The sequence below is a fragment of the Leptopilina heterotoma genome, unplaced genomic scaffold, assembly GCF_015476425.1.
Source record: "Leptopilina heterotoma isolate Lh14 unplaced genomic scaffold, ASM1547642v1 Lhet_209, whole genome shotgun sequence".
NCBI classification, from domain to species: Eukaryota; Metazoa; Arthropoda; class Insecta; order Hymenoptera; family Figitidae; genus Leptopilina; species Leptopilina heterotoma.
Genome location: NW_025110924.1, coordinates 1,275,830 through 1,296,921, shown reverse-complemented (window position 1 = coordinate 1,296,921; position 21,092 = coordinate 1,275,830). Strand labels below are relative to the sequence as shown.

At 24.7% G+C, this 21,092-nt stretch overlaps 1 protein-coding gene across 2 annotated transcripts in view; it reads right to left on the bottom strand.

The window, feature by feature from the left end:
* Positions 1-1,375: 1,375 nt before the first annotated feature.
* LOC122501384 (5-hydroxytryptamine receptor-like) overlaps positions 1,376-21,092 on the bottom strand; it is a 55,888-nt gene continuing 36,171 nt past the window's right edge. The window contains exons 3-6 of one of the 2 annotated variants that reach the window (XM_043610790.1): positions 14,795-14,938; positions 7,578-7,733; positions 4,111-4,271; positions 1,376-2,233 (exon numbers count right to left, since the gene is read on the bottom strand). In XM_043610790.1, the coding sequence (XP_043466725.1) occupies positions 1,708-2,233; positions 4,111-4,271; positions 7,578-7,733; positions 14,795-14,938 (987 nt within the window). In that variant the 3' untranslated portion in view covers positions 1,376-1,707. The remainder of the gene's footprint in view (positions 2,234-4,110; positions 4,272-7,577; positions 7,734-14,794; positions 14,939-21,092) is intronic. The other variant, XM_043610791.1, reaches the window with a different exon arrangement.

Genomic DNA, 21,092 nt, shown 5'->3' with positions numbered 1-21,092 from the left:
GTTAATAATTAATTGTGGCAAATGGTATTTAAGAAGAAAATTTTATTCTATTAATTTCTTTAAATTTATAATTTACTTAAGAAAACGTTCTTACAAAAACTTTTTAAAAATATTAAATTTATCAGCGCAGGAACTGTTATGAGACTTTGTCGCACTTTGTTTAAATATTCGGAACACATGAATATTTCTCCCAAAATACATAAGTTTTTATGTATTTTCCATAGAAGTGAATTTGAATTAAGAATAAAATAAATAATAATACAAATTTTTACAAAGAGTAGAAATAAATTTCAACAAATTTTTCTTAATTATTTATTAGAAAACTATAAAATAAAAAAATTTTGCGACAACTATTGAGATGGAAATAAATTACAATCTAATATTTAACATTTTTAACAAAAATTCACAAGTTTTTTTTTAATATTCGATTTTTTTACTGTACACTTTTAACGAGAGTTATTTAAATATATCGAAAAAAATTATGATTCGTAAATTTTCAGTGTTTTAAAATTTATGAGGTTTAATTTCGCCTTTCACTGAATTTTATAGAGTAGAATTTATTTTTTTTTATTTTTAAGAAGACTTTTGGGGTTACTGGTTAAAAATTTAAAGTCAATTATTTAAAATTTGCTGACAAAAATTATATCAAAAAAAAAAAAACTTTGTATTGGTGTTCGCGAATTTTAAAAATGTATTTTGAAAGTCGTCATTTCGAATTTTAAAAAAACTGACTTTATATCTGTAAGCAGTGACCTAAAAACCTGAATTGTAAATTTAAACAATTTTTGTTGACATTTATATTAATTTAATTTTTAAATATTAATTCACCCATTCCGTTCGTTTTACCGTCTTTCGGAATCTATAAGAAAATTTAACTTTTGACTTGAGGATAAAAAGTTGTGATAGTTTAAAAAAAGCACAAATTTTTGGTGTTTTTTTCATTAAAACTATATTTTTGATTGGAAATCGCTTTAGGAAAAATTAGACAATTTTTATAAACAAATTATGATTTGAAAGATACAAATATTCTCGAAAAACATATTTTTTCATATCGCTCTTATTTTTATAGTTGTAATCAATTTTGAAAATAAAAATTGTTTAACATTATTATTTAACAATGTTATAAACAATTTTATAAACTAATTTAGAATTGATAACAATTGGAGCTGAAAAAAATGATTTCTTGATTTTTTTACTGTTTACTTAATGAATCTTAAGGATAAAAATTATATATTATATTTTCGTACTAAAATGTTGTCAAAACGTTTTTAGAATGTCTCATGTTCGGCAAATAATATTCCAAAATATTTTAAGAACATAGATGTTTAAATAATGTTCTAAAACATTATTTGATGGACATAAAAATTTCTAAAAACGTTTTAAGAATATTTTTGGAACGAACATGGTTTTTGCTCATTGCGTACTTAATGAGGTTTAGATTAGTAAGAATTCTACTGCATAATATTTGGTTTCAACAGAAAATAACTTTTTAAACCACTGAAAATTTAGGTCGCTGAATTTTTTTCAGACATATTTCTGCATCTTTTTTTATTTATTTATTCTTCTTTTTTTTTGCGTGCTTTTCTTTTTAAAATTGAATCAGTCGTTTTATCAGGACTGATATAAAAGCGTAAAGTGTGCGTGAAATATATTTAACATATGAAGATAGAGGAGATAAATGTTTATTTTTGAAATTATTCTGAGATATCAGCGTACGAATCGAGCACCGCCACAGAGTATCCTCTTGAAGGCCTGTCGGAATTCGGGACTGAAAATTGTATAAATTACAGGATTAAGGGTACTATTGAAATATCCGAGCCAGAGGAAAAAACTGTAAACGACAGGTGGTAGCTGTAAAGACGTGAAAAATGTTTGGAGTAATGTTACCAGAAAAAATGGCAACCAACAAGCGACGAAGGCACCGGTTATGATAGCCAATGTTTTCGCGGCTTTTCTCTCGCGTTTCGCCTCTATTGTCTCACGCGTTTTCCTTGTCGATGACGTTGTTATAGTTGTTGTTGTCGTCGTCGTCGTTGGGACTGGCGTTGTCTCTGATGATGTCGTCGCCAATGTTGTCATTGTCGTTGTTGTTGTTGTTGTTGTCGTTAACGCAACAGTTGTCGACGATTGTTGTTGAATATTTGCTCCATTATAGGAAGATTTCTCTGGTGAAACTGACGAGTGATCTGGAGTTGAACGTGTTATTGTAAAGGCAGTTGATTCCTCTCTAGGTCTAAAACAGATAAGTGAGAGAGAAAAAAATTTGAGAGAAATATCTTCTCAATTAGATATTTTTATTCTTTTTCTAAATTTCATTAACTCTCGGGAAATTTAATAGATTTTTCATTGTGAATAAAAGAATTTATTTTCCCACCCATTTCTATTCAACTGTTTGCGGTAAATATAAAAGATAAATTTTTTCCATTATTGCAGTTCACTTCCGTTTCTATCAGAAAACTTTGACGTCAATTTTCTCGCGCCGGTGATATTTGTTCGTTTTACTTTATAACTAAAGGCAAACTTAAATTGACTTATCCTAAGATTACTGAAAGTGACTTGAATGCATTGAATATGAATTAAAAAATGATGGCTCTCCTCATCAAACATTCCACAAAGAGAAAATAGTTGGAAATTATTTACTCAACTTCGGTTTTTAATTGTGTTTTCTCTAGGTAATAAAATATTATCTGTTAGTGTCTTTTCTAAGTATAATAAGTTTTTTATTTTTCAATTAATATAAACTGAAAAATAAAAAACTCTACTTATCAAACATTCCACAAAGAAAGAATACCAAAACAATTATTTGCTTAATTTGTGTTTTAATTGTGTTCTTTTCAGGTAAAAAACATTTATTTTGTTGGTGTTTTTCCTAAGTATTTTATAATGGCAATTAATACACGAAAAAGAATTAATAAAAAATTTATTTGTTAGTGTTTTTCCTAAGTATTTACAAAATTACAATTAATACACGAAAAGTACGCAATAACGTTAACGTCTCAAAAAAGTTTTTAAAAAGTTTTAACATTTATTGTTCCTCTTTATTGAAGATAAAATTAATAATAATAATAATAATAATGAATAGGTACATGTAGAAAGGAAAATTTCATGTATAAAATAAAAATTTAATTAGACAGTTATTATTTAACGTTAACGATAATATGTTTTAGGAATAATGATTAACTTGAAACAAAGTAAATAGAGAAAGTATATTTAGTATTAATTTCTATATTGTTAAATAATGTTAATAAATAATAAAGTTGAGTGTACATTAAATAATTAAATGTACTCATTAAAAGGCTTTTATCGTTGATAATATTCTAGTATCGAGTTTTAATTGAAAATAACGTTTTATCAGTTTAATTAATATTTAATTAATTTATGATAGCTAATGAATATCAGACACGAAGTAGAAGTAAATAAAGGAACGGAACAAAAGTTGCCCAAATATGTATTTTCATTGAAAGTTAAATTTACTGAATTTTCGTATACATTGCTTCTGTTAATATTATGATTATTATTTTATTATTATTATAAATATAGTTTTTAATATTATAAATTTAAACCTTCAGTTAACGATAAAATCACAAAATTACTTTTAACCTCAATTGAAATCCGCTTTAAAATTTAAATAGGCGCGATTGTTCACAATTTAATTCAGTATTCATAGAATAAAATAGTAAATTAAATTGCGTCTGAACGAACGTAGATTTTATCACTGAATGCCTCACGAAACGTACATTATTATCAATGAATACTTGCTTCTCCTATTTTTTATGTTAAAAAAAATCTTTTAATATTTCAGTTTAAAATAATAAAATTGAACATTTTATTTTATTTTATCTGAAATGTCTCGAAATTCAATTATTTTGTATAAGTTTAAAATTTTATTAAAATTCTTCAAATGACTACAATTATTATAAAAAAATTTTGATATTATTTGTTTATTAGAATTTAATAATTATTTTCAAATTTCAATACATTATTAATTAAATTTCTTGAAAGAATTATATAATTTTCAAAAATTTTAATGAAATTCTTCGTTATTTACTCATTTATTTTTGTAAAAATTTTGAAGAATAGTTTTTTAATAAATTGTTAAAAAAAATATACCTTTTTTTCACGAGCCTCAAAATTCCTCTTCTTTCGCGAGGAGGTTGTATCGTTGTTCCAGGTCTTTTTCTAATTCGTCTTCTTGCTGCCTGAAATATCTTCCAGTAGAGAAATAAAATAACCAATAGCGGAAGATAGAATGTTGCACAGGTGGCAAAAATCTGTAACATAAAATAAAATTCTCACTCTCCATAAATTTGTAGAATAATATTCTTATTTATAATAGAAAAACTTTAATTCTAACATTATTATATTCAAAGTACAATCCGCATTTTATTTTTAGTACTTTTATGTAAAATATTTGTACATAAAAATAATTTAGAGCAAAAGAAAAAAAACTTGAGATAAAATTTTGAAACTACATAAAATGTGTGAATAAATTGATAGTTGCAATATATATATATATAGTTATGATAAAAACAATAAATTGCAAATGGATTTTAAAACTAAATGTCGAGAAGATGTAAAAGGAGATAAAGATATACAACTATATTTATATAAAAATGAGAATCGAGCTTTATTTTGAATAAAACAGCTTTTAACAAACAGATACTTTTTTGAAAGAGACGAGAAATAACGACATATCGTTAAATCTACATTTTTATATTCCCTCCTCTGAAGGGGAATGCTTTATAGTAACCGTAAAAAAGTCAATTTAACTTTGCTTTTGGTTAGAAAAGCGAAACGATAGTGGATCACTTGAGAAAAAGAAAATGTAAGTCAATGAACGATAATGGCGAGAGTGCGCTAAAAATATGCAAATGTACGAGAGTGGTTTCGTCAATTGAAACTAGACCTCGTTTGCGAAAGAATATTTTTGCATATTAGAGATAAAAAATAAATTTTCTTCTCATAATTTATACGAAAACTATCGAATATTACTTTAATCCTGCCTCCATTTTTATTACAAGTTACAGGGTTGCCACAGGTCAGGGAAATCAGGGAAAAGTCAGGGATTTTTATTAAAACTTTAAAAGTACTGGAAAAAATTTAGTTTTTAGAATTCATAAGAAAATTCTGAATTTTTTGTGTCTTTTTTGTCTGCTTCATAAACTATGAAACTACCACGAATTCTAATACAAAACCCTCAAAATTTTTTTCTATTTCAGAAAAGAATTAATTTAATTTAATGTTATTTAATTATTTCAAAAGTTTTAATGCAATTATCTTAATAAATAACAAATTTCTTCACAAAAATTCAATTATTTTTAGGAATTTGAATAAAATTCTTTGCAAAATTCAATTATTTTCATCGCAGAATTTCAAATATTTTTATTACAATTTTAAATAAACTCCTCGAAAAATGCATTTATTCTTGAAAATTTTATTAAAACTTGACGAAAGAATTCAATTTTAAGAAACATTAAATTATTCAATAAAATAAAAAAATCTGTTGCAAAAATCAATTATTTTTATAAATAACTTTTTATTCGTCGCAGAAAATCAATTATTTTCAAAAAAATTTTTAAGCAATTCTGCAAAAGAATTCAATTATTTTCATAAATAACAGTATTCATCACAAGAATTGAATTATTTTTAAAACTAATCTTAAAAATTCAATTATTTAAAAAAATTCTAATAAAATCGTTAGCCAGAATTCAATTATATTCATAAATAATAAAATTCTTTTCAGAAATTAAATTATTTTCAAAAATAAAAAAATTCTTCGCAGATATTCAATTATGTTCAAAGAATTAAAAAAAATCGACTTCTTGTTTTGTAATAATATTCTTATAAGTTGTTGAATTTCAAAAAGGTTAGAATTTAAATGTTTTGAAGAATTATAATTCCTACGGAAAAATAATAATGATTAAATATTTATTTAAAAAAGAAGTTATTAGTGCTTTTGAATAATTTTACAATTAAAGAAATGCGTAAACAAATGTATTATAATTCTCGAAGGAAAAATTAAATGAAACTCAAATTTTTTTATTTTTTGACATTAATTCAATCAGAATATTCTTTAGGGTCAGGAAAAATAGAATTATTTTCCAGATTCAGAATTATATTTCCAGATAGAAAATTCTATCTGTAAATCAGAGAAAAGTTAGGGAAAAACAAAATTAAATTTTTGTGGCAACCCTGAAGTATAATAAATTAATAATTATTATTTCCAATTGTTTTTCTCATACAATTGTATGAAGTAATTAAATTTATGTTTTGCAAGTGGGGAAAGAATATTCCTTAAAATTCGGTTAATATAAAAAGTTGTAAAATTCACTTCTCAATCTCGATGAGAAGTGATCTCGATGGTGGGAAATGAATGGAATGAAAGACGAGAGGTAGTGTAAGAGACAAGTTCAGAAGGGGGATAACATTGACGAGAGAAGAAGTTGATGGTCCGGGACGAATGAATGGCGTGACACTAATTCGATCAAGTCTTAACTAACATTTGATGCGCGAGATTATCAGGCCTTCTATCCCGGTTAATCCACTAAACGCGCTAAAGGGCTTCTTCGTAAAACACGATCAAAACTTTTCTTTACTTTTATTGAGTTTTTCGATGTCAGCTACTACTCTCAGGACTAATATATATATATATATATACTCGCAACTTATATTCTATCTCTACTTTCAGAATTTTAAGACTAATTTTTCTTCTCCAAAACTTTTCTATATACTTTCATAATAATTAACTTAAATATCCATAACTTTAAATGGATGTTGTTGGTTTTTTGTCAAAAAGAAATCCTAATTTTCACTTTTTGATAGTTATAAAATTTTAATTAAATTTCTAAAAAACTTGAGAGTTGGGTTTTTTTGAAAATAAGAGAATTAAGGGGAAAAAAAGTCTGTTGGGGGCTTAACTAAGTTTCTGAAAGGCTTTGTTGCTTATTTGCATAACATTATGTATATCGATTATGGTAATTAGAATGCCAAGGATTAGTTTAATGTTTAACTAAATACACCTTATTTGAAATTAAAACATTAAATTACCGCAAGAGGAAGAAAATAATGAGTTTATTTAGAAACTCTATTTTCATTTCGAATAATTTTACTTTTAGAGAAATTTCCAAATAAATGTAATATAGAAATTTTTTTTTGAGTAACTATAATAATTTTTAGAGTAAATCAAAATATTCTTTAAGGTCAGAAAAAAAGTCAAAATTTTTTTCTAAAAATCAGGGAAGAACAAAATTTAATTTTTCTGACAGCCCTGTAAATAAAATCTCCATGAATAAAATTGAGTATTCGAAAGAGTCAACATAAATTCTCCCTATTTACCTTGGATTTAAAATCAAAGGAAGGACAAGATTTCCCGCATTGATCAGAGAAAAACCTACTTTACAAGATTCTATTCGACAAAGAAAATAGAAGAAGAATAAATCCCTTTGCGTTGTTTTCGATTTCTTAGGTAATTTAAAAAAAAAATTATTTGTAATAAAAAAGAAGAAGGAAAATAATTTATATCCTTCTGTTTTTGAAAAAAAAAAAAATATTTACAATATATGAGGCATATTTCTCACCTGATAAGCTGGATCTTGAGAAATTAGGCACTTCCCTTGGGCAATGCGATCCAAATAACCGGGATCCTTCCAGCCGAGTTGAGGTGCCAATGAGATTCCCAAGGAAACCACCCACACGGCCACTACTAGGAATCCGATACGTCTTGGATTTCTCGCCTGGAAGCAGAAAACTGTCCTCTCGTATTTTTCTCAATAGACAAGCATTTTATACTCGAAATATAATTCAATTAAATCGACCCTTGAGAAAAGTATTAATATTAGGAAATTATACCGAAAAGGATACATTTAAAAAAAAGAAATATTGACAATTGAAGAAAACTTGTATTAAAATTTTTTTAATTAATATCAATTGTTTTTTTTTTCAGATAAAAAAATTTATTTCTTGGTGTTTTTCCTAAATATTAAACAAAAATAAGCAATAATTGCACAAAGGACCATTAAAAATATTAAAATAATTCAGAGAATATTAAAAATGCAGTTTTCATTAATTTCAATTAAAGAATAAAGAATTATAAAAGTGTTAAACGTTCAAACGAAAAGAAATTTTCGCCATTCAAAAAATTTCTTGTAAATGTTATTGATTGTTATAAAAATTAAACAACTTTAATTTAACATTTACTAAGTTTATAATTAATTTTTTTTATGAGACTGAAAGATTTGAATAAGATATAAATAAATTTCAGTGATGAACGTTCGAAATGTTAGGAATATGAATTAAATTATAATATTTAGATATAAAGGAGCATTAAATAAATTTTCTAGAAGGTTAAACATTTATTTATGTTTTATTAATTTGAGTTAAATTATAATATTAAAATATAAAAAACTATTTCAAGCAATTTACAGAATGTTAAACATTTGTTTATCATTTATTTGAATTAAATTATGTTTAAATATAAAAAAACTATTTCAGAAAATTTACAGAATGTTAAACATTTGTTTTTCTTTTATTTGAATTAAATTATAATATTTAATATGAATGAAGAGAAATGAAAATAGATGAGTGGAAATTTTTCATAATCATAAAATTTTCACTACGTAAAATGTTTAACTCTTGCTTTGAGGAGAAGAAAACGAAGCACAAAGAACCATTGAAATAATTTTCTTTGATATTTCTATATATAAAAGTTAATGAACTATATTTTGTTGGTTGAAAATCTGTTATATAAACTCGGGGAATATAATTTAATTCATCGGAGCGGTTCATAAATAAAACAGTATACTCTTTAGTATACTACTACTAAAAATTATTAAAAAATAATATAATAAATAATAAAAATGATCATTAAAATATAAAGAAATTTAAAAATAAAAGAGAGTGATAAAAATGAAAAGAAAATCTAAACAGTATAGAAAACAAATTTGAGCAATATTCAACTGGCTTAAAATAAAGAGAATAGAACGTTATTCAGAAATTATAATAACTAACGGAAACTTGGAAAAGAAGATTAATTTCATTGACATTAAATCGCGAGAAATTCATAGACTAATCTGCCTCTATTAATCGAACAGTCAGAACTATTGCGAAATTAATATCCGTCCAGAGGGGTTAGAGAATAGTTTCACCATAATTCGATTCCATTTCCTTTCAAGCCTGGCAATAAATCTATCAAGTTTTAGGACTAAATCAATTCAAAGTCGAGTAATCATGCACTGTGTTCCGTCTAGTAGAATTATATCCAAATCTAAACTGTTTTAATGCTCAATTAAGAGCTGCTTTATGCACGAATCAAAACATATCCTTTATATACAAACACATATATTCCACGAAATGCAGTTTGAAAATTATTTCATTAATCGTGAAAATGGAGAGAAACCTTTAATGTGAATATACAATATACATTATTAATTCTATTCTATTGGAAATTTAATTCTTTGGAAAAAAGGAAAATTATAAATATCGGATGTTTATTCGTAATTGGTAATATAAATTATCGAATACTATTTTTCTTTTTTTCTCTTCTTTTTTTTGAAGAATAATTGATTCTTTTTTTTGGGGTAGTGAGAGAGATGAACTAATTTGCAAAGATGAATGTGTATATAAAAAAGGTGATTTTCCAGAGATCTCGGGTGTTGACCCAAATAGAAAATTTACGCCACACTGAATTCGTCACATTTTCTGCAGATAAAAAACAAATCCTGACAGACGCAATTCTCGCCACAGCTGTTGTGAAGTACTTAACGTTGGGGGCAGAGGGTTTTAGTCCTTTTAAATTGGAATACGTTGAAAATTCGCCAAACAATATTTTTCGTTCCACATGTGTGTGTATATATATATACCTATTCTTTTAAAGTTAATTTCAAAGAAAAACCTGTTTTTTATTAAGTTCAAAAAGAATGAAATTTTTTAACTAAATTTTTGTTATTTATTCTTTGGACTATAATTTTATTTCAAGAATATAATTATACTTTAAAACAAATTTATTTATTTTATTTATGTTTATATTATAACTAGCATAAATATATACGCGCCTTAAATTTTAAAACTCATTGTTTGTTACAAAAACTTTTTGTTTGTAACTTAATGAAAATTTATTATTTTCTAAAAAATATTGTTTTTCGTAATATAATTCTTTAAAAATACGATTAGATTTCAAAACAATTTTTAAAAGTAGGGGAATGTAGTCAAGGTTGGCCTACTGTCTAGGTAGGCCACTCGCGTTTTTTTGTCAAGTTCACTAGCGCCACCTACGCGCATTTTTGTCGAAGCTTGTCTTAGTGAAACCTAACTTTTTGTTCAATTACATTTTCGGAAAATCGAAAATTGTGTTTTCTGTGACGTCGGTACAAAAAAAGCTCAAAAAAAGTTTTGTGCATAATGTGAAAAACCATTAATAAAAGATAAAAAACAAATTGAATCGTCAAGGCAAGTATGCAGAAAATTTGTGGGACTCATGGTTGAAAGGAAAACAAAGTAAAAAATCGAATCCCGAAACGTATTTCTTTTTGTTTACAACAATTCGGTAATGTTACTTACTGTCAAGGTCGGCCACTATGTGTTTAAAATGCGCAAAGTTGAGGACGAGCTACTTCATTTGCAAAAACTGCAATTCTGTATAACTCATAATATAATTGATCATCTTATTAATATTTTTATTTAATTTTATTAATATTTTAGTGCAAAACTTTTTTTTATTTATATTTATTTTTTTATATTGTTTATTGTTATTATTTTGTTATTTCATTAAGTTACAAACTGTAAACAATAAAGAATCAATTTTCCGTAACTCCAAACATGTTATTTTATTTTTTAACGATTAATGCCCTTTGAATTTTAAACATGGCCGACCTTGACTGTAATGGCCAACCTGGACTACAAATTTTTTTTTTTTTAAATCTTTATAACTTTTTCATTTTTAAACCTGTCAATTTACTTTGTACAGAAAAAATGTTCCTATTAAACAGGACTTTCCAACCATATACTTCAATTGTCCAAATTCATTTTTAAAAAAAAGTTATAAACAAAAGTCAAAAAGGTGGCCGACCTAGACTATGTTCCCCTATAATAGAATAAAATTTTTTCGAATACAAAATTTCAATGAAATTTAATCAAACTTTTAATTGCAGGGTGGCCGTAAGTCAGGAAAAACTAGAAATCAGGGAAAAATCAGGAAATTTTGAAAATAAAATTTTGCGGCCACCCTGAATTGTCTCAATTTTTAAAATTATTTTCGGGAATTAATTTATCTTCAAAAAAATTTTAATTACAATTTTTTAAACACCTAATTTTTTTTAGAATTTCTACATTAAATTATATTTGAAAATTCAATAATTTTTGTGAAACAAATATTTAAAAACCTATTGTTATTTATTTTAATTGCAATTTTAAATAATTTTAATATAAAACCTTTTGAAATCTAAATATTTCTAAAAATTCTAAACTACAATTTCCAAATCAGAATTTTCAAGAGTCAATTATTTTTTAGAATTTTTAATGAAATTATTTAAAACTTTAATAATTTTTAAGGATAGGGTACACCGGTATTTTTAATTATATGAAAAAAACAATTAAAATATTCCATAACAGTGTTTTTCTAGTAATTTTTCGATAGGATTCAAATGGTCCTTTTTGAATTCTTATTATTCTTAAAAATTAGTAGATTTGAAAATGCATGCGGAATTTTGTAGGTAAATATGTTTTGAAATCCACAAAGAAATTGCAAATGAAAAAATTAATTTTTACAATTTTTGAAAACAAAACTTTGTTTTTTGTCCGAAAATGCTAAAAAATAATATTTTATTACTCAATTTTTTTATTAGATAGTTTATTTGTTTATTTTTCTTACTAATTTCAGATCATAATTTTTATATATAAAAAATAGAAAATATAAAAAATGAATTTTCAAATAAAAAATTGAATACCTAATAATGGTATTTTATTAGCATTTACAGACTAAAAACAAAGTTTTATTTTCAAGAAATGGAAAAAAAATTTCAATTTAAAAAGTGAAAAACTCTTAAAATTTAATTATATCTTAAAATTCCTGTTAAAACACTTCTATAATATTCAGTGTTATTTTTAAAAATTTTAACTAAAATTCTCTTTAAATCAATTCCTATTAAAATATTTAAAATTCAACGATAGCTGAATAATTTAAATACAAAAATTTTTGTAAAATTTAGTTCTCTTACAAATTTTTTATTTCAATTCTTAAAAAAATACAATAATATTTAAAAATATTTTTTTTAAGTGAAAAAATAAAATTCTTTAAAACATAAAATTTATTTTAATGCGAAATTTTAGAAAATTTCATGTTTTTTTCAATTTTTTAAAAATTATTTTCGGGAATCCAATTATTTAAAAAAAAAATTTTAATCACTGTTTTTTTAAAAGCTAATTTTTTTAGAATTTCTAAATAAAATTTTTCAAATTTCATTAATGTTTATTTAAATAGTTATTGTTATTTATTTGTCCACCATCAGGAATTAAAATTTCAAAATACTCTCAATGTAAAACTTTTTGAAATTTAATTATTTCTAAAAATTTGAACTGCAATTCAAATATATATTCTGAAATTTTTACTGAAATTATTTTTCAAATGAATTCTTATCAAAAAGTTCTATGAGAATTTAATTATTTAAATATAAAAGTAAGTGATAAAATAATTGATTATTTCTAAAGATGGCATCAGTTACTCTACTTATGGATTTTTTTTAATTTGAGAAAGAAAATTCAAAGGCTAAGAAGTAAAGATTTTCAATAATTTGATATTTTTTAATACTTTAGATTCCTTCTGACAATATACTTTAGATAAAATTTCCTTACTTTACTTATTTTTCTACCTGTGAAAATTATTTATTATTATTTTCATTATTATTTTTTTTTATTATTTATTATTGTCAAAATTGTAAAGGAATTAATTTTACTGAAACACTAGTCACTATGTTTACAAATTAATTGTCGAACTTTTGACATGACAATTTGAGCTGTAAAGCAATTTGGAATCAAAAAGCCCTAACTTCACGTGAGGACAGAATATCTCGATTATTATTATATAAATTTATACTATATTTTTATTTTTATTCTAATGAATTTATTAATTTAATTATTTATTTAATAATTAATTAATATATAATAAAAATTTGATAATAATTGAAAAAGATAAATTTGAAACAAAAGGTAATAAAATTTGGATAGTTAGTTGCAGTTGTTGAAATTGTCCTAGTTTTGTATGTTTCAATAATAATAATTCTAATAATAATAATATTATTATTATTATTATTATTATTATTTAAGGCATATATTTTTTCGGTTTTATTACTTTCTTATTTTGTTATTAAAAATACGAATGTCTTTTTGAAATGAAAGGGATGTTTCATTAGTTGAAATTAGCTTTAAATTAATAAGATGAAAAGAAGCTTTTATAAAGTCATTTCTTTTTTTTCAGGAGGAAAATCTGCCGCAAATAACCATTTTATTCACCATGCAGCCTTCAATCTTTGGTAAGTAACTCTCAGTCCATAGCATCTTTACTCTCTCTAGACAACAATTTCTAAAGAATTTTTACATCTTTCTTCTTGATTCACAAACACGTGCAAACAACAAAAGTTTTCCTGAGCCACAAAAAGAGTTATGAACCATGAATCCTCAGGAGTAGCTTTTCTCAGACAGGAAACGTTGACGGTTCAGAAAATGCATCGCTGCTTTTCTTTTTTCTTCAGGTCTCGCTGTCTTACAAAAAAAAAATATTCTATCTCGGTTTTTTTAAAATTATTTATCCCAAATAAATTTTAATTAATTAATTTTTCTTATTTTTCTCATTTTGCCTAAATATTAATTTAGGCAAAATAAGGAAAATAAGAAAATTTCACCCTAAAATGATGAATATAAAAAATCTGAGAACTTTTCATTTTTTATGAGAATGTAATATAAGAAACACTGAAGAAAAAGTAGTTCAAAAATTTTTTATGAACTATGAAACAATTTTTTTTTTTAAATGAAAATTGAAAAAAGTTTTTAAAAGTAAATTTCTTGAATGTGAAGATTCTCTCTCTCTCTCTCTTTCTTTCTTTTCTTTATTAAGAAGCAGGACTTATCGCTAATTTCTCTTTTGCTTCAATTAAAACTCATCCATCCATTTGGCGAAAGTCTTTTTATATAATTAAAAATTGTCGCGCACTCCAATAAGAATATTCATCAAAACTAATTTCAGCGATCAATTATATCTGCTCGGAATTACACGGTCTAATTTTCTGCAAATAATTACTCGTCTTAATTAATTTGAAATTTTTCTTGAAATACTTATATTTTCTTATCTTGAGGAAAAAAATTGTTCAATAATCAAATATCTTTAATTTAGTAATTAATTAAATATTTTTTTAATTTTTATATAATTTTATTTTAAAATAATACCTTCTGACGTGATAAAAAAAAAGTCTCGTGATGAGAATTCTCATAAAAATGCAAGAGAATTATTTCTAATCTTATAAATTATAATTAATTATGATTTGTATTAAATGAAATACGATATATCTTTTTATTTATTTTTGAATAAAATAGACGTGAAATTAAAATTGATCCCATCAGGGTAAAATTAATTTGACACTTAAATTAAATAGGATTTTTGATTCGAATAATGTGACAAGTTGACATTTTTTTTCTCAATATCAAAATAAGGGGAATGAGGATAAAAAATGATTTCTTTAAGTGAGCAAAAAAAATAACGGAGGAAAGAAAATGAAAATGTCGAATTTTATTAGAAAAACTGATTTATTACCTGTATATAATTGAGATCAGTGACAGCCCAATATCTGTCAACAGCGATAGCCACTAGATGCAATATTGAAGCTGTACAACACAGGACGTCACTACTGGTCCACATGTCACATAGTTCTGGGCCCAGAGACCATCCTGAGTTTATCTGAAATTAACATAATTATTCTCTAAAATAATTATTGTCATTTTTTCAATTTTTATTCGTTTTCAAATATTTTTTTTTCAAGGAATGAATTTTCAAATAACATATATTATATTTTAAATATTATCTGAGGAGAAAATTATTATAATTAGTTAATAGCAGGCAGTGGTGAAATTTCTTATTTAAATATCAGTTGTAAATATCAATTTTAGCTCTGAAAGTGCTAATAGAATTTCTCTAATTCGAATATAAGTAGTAAACACCAATTTTGAGTCAGGCAGAAGAAAATTATTATTTTTAATATAGTGGTAAAAGAAAATTATAGTCAGACGTATCGATATTAAAATTTGCTGTTTCACAATATTGGCTAGAAATTCTCTATTTTTTAAATGATTTTATTTTCCATTTAATCTAATTTAATTTATTATAAATTAGCTTCTAGGCCAATTTTATCACAACTGAAAATTTAATTTATGATTTATAATTCATTCTGAATATTATATATTACTCAAACGATTATTATTTAATTTATTCAGTCTTTAATTTTTTATTTGATTTTTAATAATCTGATTTTGAATTAATAATTAGATTAAATGAAAACTAAATTTAGAAATTGTAATTATATATGTAGGTATATGTATTATTGATTATTAATTTTGCTTATTTTTATATTAACGACTATTCATAATTAATTAGATTCTGAAATAATAACGAATAAAAAGAATTAGCAAAATTAATAATTATAAATAAATTATAATTAAAATTTATTTATTTATTTATTTATGAACGTGATAAGCCCGTGATTTATAATAAATAATTTGTTAACTATTTTAATCGTATTATTAAAAACAAAATAATACATAATTATTAATTATTATTTATTTTATAATTATTACTTTTTGTACTTTTACTTAAATAATTTTTTTATTATTTAATATTTACGTTGAATTTTGTTAATTGTATTTAATTTACAAAAAAAAATATTTTATTATACTCCTTTTGGAAATTAATTACTGTGCTCCGTAAATTTATGATTAGTTGATGTAATTTTGTGAAGGCACTGAGAGTCTTAGTCCTTTTTGACAAGTAAATATATCTTTTGGTGTGATAACAACACAGCACATGGCGTGAGCATTGAACGGGAACCAAAATCTAGATTGCATAATTTTGATATTTCCGTGAGATCATAAGCATGCCATATTTCACGCAAAATTCAATTCAGTACCTATCTAGTCATTCGGACGAATCACTTTGGATCTGTCAGTTACAGAGTGTAACTTGTTGAAGCATTGAAATGGAGAACAGAATCATTGAATACGATTTTAATGAAACTGATGTTATATATATATATATAATGGAAGCCTTTTAATGAACTTAATGTCGCTAACAGCTATTTTTATTCCCATTGCATTGTCTTCTTTTGTCTGGTTTTTTATGCACTTTTTATTCTTTGTTCTATTGTAACATTTGTGTTGTTATTATTATTATTATTATTATTATTATTATTATTATTATTATTATTATTATTATTATTACTATTTAAATTACTAAAATATTTATATTATTAATATTGTTATTAAATGTACAATGTAATTTGGATAATTTTAGAGAAATTACAAATGATTGCAGAAGTTCAATTATTTTCAAAACTTTTCAAAACTCAAAACTCGGAGTTATCGATATCTTCATGTTTTATAGTTATGAAAAATTTTAATTTATAGATTTTAGTAAAAAATTATTTATTTGATTTCTTATTTGACTCTTTGATTGGTTCGAGCTCTGTTATACCTGTTATAAAAATTGTTTAAGGGCAATAAGTTTTTACAAATATTGATTCGTAGTATGATATGAAAAGTTTTATACAATAAAATTATTATTAAATTAAAATTAAATATTATTATTATTATTATTATTATTATTATTATTATTATTATTATTATTATTATTATTATTATTATTATTATTATTATTATTATTATTATTATTATTATTATTATTATTATTATTATTATTATTATTATTATTATTATTGTCATTATTATTGTCATTTTTCCTTTGTCGTTTGAGATTAATTATTTTTTTCATCCCCTCTTAATATGAAAGAGGGTTCTTTTTATTTATCGAAAAATATTTCGCGCAAATATCATATTGCGGACGTATTTTTCATTTCAATTAGTTGTCCGTTGATCAGAACTTTGAGGCAAGAAGGAGAGAGAAAAAAAAAATTATGAGGGTCACGATTTTGTGAAATGGAAAATCGATGACTCAACGATCTGCTCTTATTAAATTCGAGACGCGTTTCTTTCGTTCCCGATTCATTGCTCTCTTGACTGCTTTGCTGTGCGCTTTCCCCTTCACTTTCACCCCACCCCCCCACCTCCCTCTTTTTCTTTTTAATCGTAGGTGAATTTAGTTTGAGAATTCAAGAGTTTGCATAGATCAGCCTAACATCCTTCGCATACTTATGCGGAATTAGTAAATTCTTGCAGCAAACAAAAAAAAAACATACCAAAGTACTTTTTCTTCCAAGTTTTTCATTAACTTCTCCCTGTTAAGAGTAAAATATATTTCCAAACCGACAACAATCGGAGGGTGAGAGAAAAAAGAGGAAAAATTCATTCACAATAGGGAAATGTCTATTTTTTATTTTTATTAAAATCCTTTTTGTTTGAATTGGGGAAATAAATTTTAGTTGTTGGTTTCTGTTCGTTTTTTGGTCTAATAAATTTCTTTTGTTTAAAAAAAAATGTAAATAAATGAAAAATAAATAAATTCTAGTAAAAAATAATTGAAAGTTTTTACTTGGAAATTTTTTTGAAAATTATGTTCGCTTTTTGTTGTGCGATTTTTGACCGTAATTTTACTTTTTAAAATTTATAAATTTACTTTCCTATCATTGTTCTACTTTTTTTTTGTCAATGAGATTGAAGTTAATTTTTTTGGACATTTTTTTTCGCAACAATGATTTGTTTGATTTTTTTTTCATTCTATGTAGAAATAAATATATATGTAGATGTTGCGATTGGGTGAAAGCAATTGGACGTATTTTCGATTTGTATATTTGTGTGTGAGCTGGTGTGTGTTTATCATTTGTGGGTTTTCAATACGTTCACTATAGGGCCATTTCGTCAAATCCTGATTGAGTTCCTTTCGCCGCGAGATTCAATCGATTGAATCAGCAAGGATTTCGAAAACTTTGCCCGAGAGCATTTGTGTCAAGTAACAACAATTGCTGCCCAGAGCGATTTTCCGAAGTTGTGCTTGATTTAGAAAAGCGAGAGAGAGAGAGAGAAAGTGTGACAAGGGGAATCCCTTTTGGAAAACTTATTTTGGTTTTTTGGATGGGAGATATATAAAGGGGATTTATTTGTATTTTTTATTTTATTCTGCAAAGGTTTGAAATTATTATTTGTGTTTTTTTTTAGTTTTTATCAGAACTTTTCCCTAGAATTTTAGTATCAGTAGGAAAAGTAAATTTTGTATCAGACAGGGTAAATAAAATTATTTTAACTTTAATATCAGTAGTAAAGATAAATTTTAAGTCAGACAGTGTTAATAAAATTTCTATAATAATAATAATATAAGTGGTAAAAAAAATTTAAAGTCAGACTTAACGAAAATAAATTTTTGGTAGTTTACAAAACTATTAGCCAGCTAGAAATTTTTAATTTTACACGTTTTTATAAGTAGTACAAACAATTTACAGTCAGACGGAATTATTTACTTTCCTCTTAATCAAAATATCAGTAGTAAAAGTTAATTTTAAGTCAGACAGTTCTTATAAAATTTTTCTAATTCACATATCAGTAGTAAATGTAAATTTTTAAGTTTTATTTTAATAAAAGTCCTTATTTAAATATCAGTAGTAATAGTCACTATTACTCGTAGTGCTAATACAATTTTTCTAATTCGAATATCAGTAGTAAACACCAATGTTGAGTCAGACAGCGTCAAGAAAAAAAAATTTTTGAAATAGAGTTGCAATCCTACTGATTCGACTGTATTTAACTTCTTCTGAATTTCAATATCAGTAGTAAAAGTAAATATTAAGGCAGACAGCGCTAAGAAACTTACTCTAATTCTAATATCAGTAAGAAATATAAATTCTAATTCAGACAGCAATAATATATTTTCTCTAATTCTATTGCTATTAGAAAAGTAAACTTTAAATTTGGTACTACCAATAAAATTTCTGTTTCTAATATTTCCAGTAAGATCAATTTTTAGTTAGTAAATAATAATTAATAACAATTAATTTCTAATTCAAGATTTAAAAGTAGTATAAACAATTTATAGTCTGACAGAAATAGTTTCTTTATTCTTATTTCGAATTTCAGTAATAAATTAAGCAAAGTTACGGACTTTTACGGGATTTTCGGACCTAGTTCGAGCCCTGAAATTAGTAAACATTTTTACTAATTCAAATTCAAAGAGTGAATTATTTTTTGGTTCAATTTATTTAAATAATTAATTTAATTTATTTATTACAGAAATTTTGTGAAATAATTTTCTTTTCGTGTTAGAATAAAATTGTCGTCTAAAACCAGTTTCTCGATTACTTCTTCTTTTACTTTATATGTATTTTTCTTTTCTTTTCTTTTCGTTTTATTGAAATGAGAATAGAATATGTCCGTCTGGTGAAATGATATATTTATTTGTATTCATTTCAAGGGAAATATGGCATTATTAATGTGAGAAGGGTTTTTCTTCTTTTTTCTCCCTCTCCCATTGAAATCGAAAATAGGTATATATAGGTCTATATAGCTCTACTTCACGCCCCAATCTTCGTTGCCATTTATTATATAGTTATCGCGCGCTCGATCTCGGATGGACGGGCTGGATCGAAAACGAATTTAGCGAGAGCCCAGCATCCGTCCCAATCTTCTCAATGTGCCTTCTGTATCATTTCCAGCAATGTCTCTCTCACTCCTTTAGCATTACTTCATTTTCTGGTTAAATCGACATCTCACACCCATTTTCCCCAAGGGATGATATCGTCAATTCATAGAGGATAACGGATAGAAGTAGTACACCAACATACGAGTGGTACAAATCATAAATACAACAAAAGCTCAAGGGAATAGGTGTATAGAAGCCAACCATATGTTCAACGAATGCTAGAAACATAATCCGGAAATAGGAACGATATTCGAAGCGAAACGTCATTTCCTTCATCATTTCTCTCTCTGCCTTTAGCTTCGGCAATATTCACCTGTTAGTATAAGATCCTGTTTTTCAACCTGGCTTCCATCTCGATATATTTTCAAGACTTATTTTACTCCTTTGAAAACCATTTTCAATATTGCAATATTCTATCTCATAAGCAAATAGCTTTTTTTTAACTTAATAATAATATTCATATTTATAATAATATTAATAATAATAATAATAATAATAATAAATAATAATATTTTAAAGTTTCACCTTTGACTACTAACATCAATTCTGACTTTACAAATTAGGTTTACAATTTAATTAAAAGTTTTGCTACATCACTAAAGTGATAAAAGTTAATATTAATAAATAATAAAAATTTATCCAAAAATTGCAGAATCATATTTTAATACCATAAAAAATTTACAATTGAACGGAAATATTAACTTTCCCCTTAATTTTTATAACAGTAGTAGATATAACTTTCAAGTCAGACAAGGCTAATAAAGTTTCTCTAAATAAAATCTTAGTAATAAGTGTATATTTTAAGTCAGACAGTGTTAAAAAAATTTTTTATTTAAATATCAGTTGTAAATATCAATTTTAGCCCTGAAAGTGCTAATAAAATTTGTCTAAATCGAATATCAGTAGTAAACATCAATTTTCTGTCAGGCAGAAGAAAATTATTGTTTTTAATACAGTGGTAAAAGAAATTTATAGTCAGACGTAACGATATGAAAATTTAAGGAGTATAAACAATTTATAGTCCATGGGAATTATTTACTTTCTCCTGAGTTTCAATATCAGTAGTAAAAGTTAATATTAAGGCAGACAACGCTAAGGAACTTGCTCAAATTCTAATATCAGTAATAAATATGAATTTTAAGTCAGACAGCATTTAGGTTAAGTAGTAATAACAATTTGTAGTCAGACAGAAAAAGTAAGTCAGACAGTGCTAACAAAATTTTTCTAATTTCAAATATAAGTAGTGAATATCAATTTT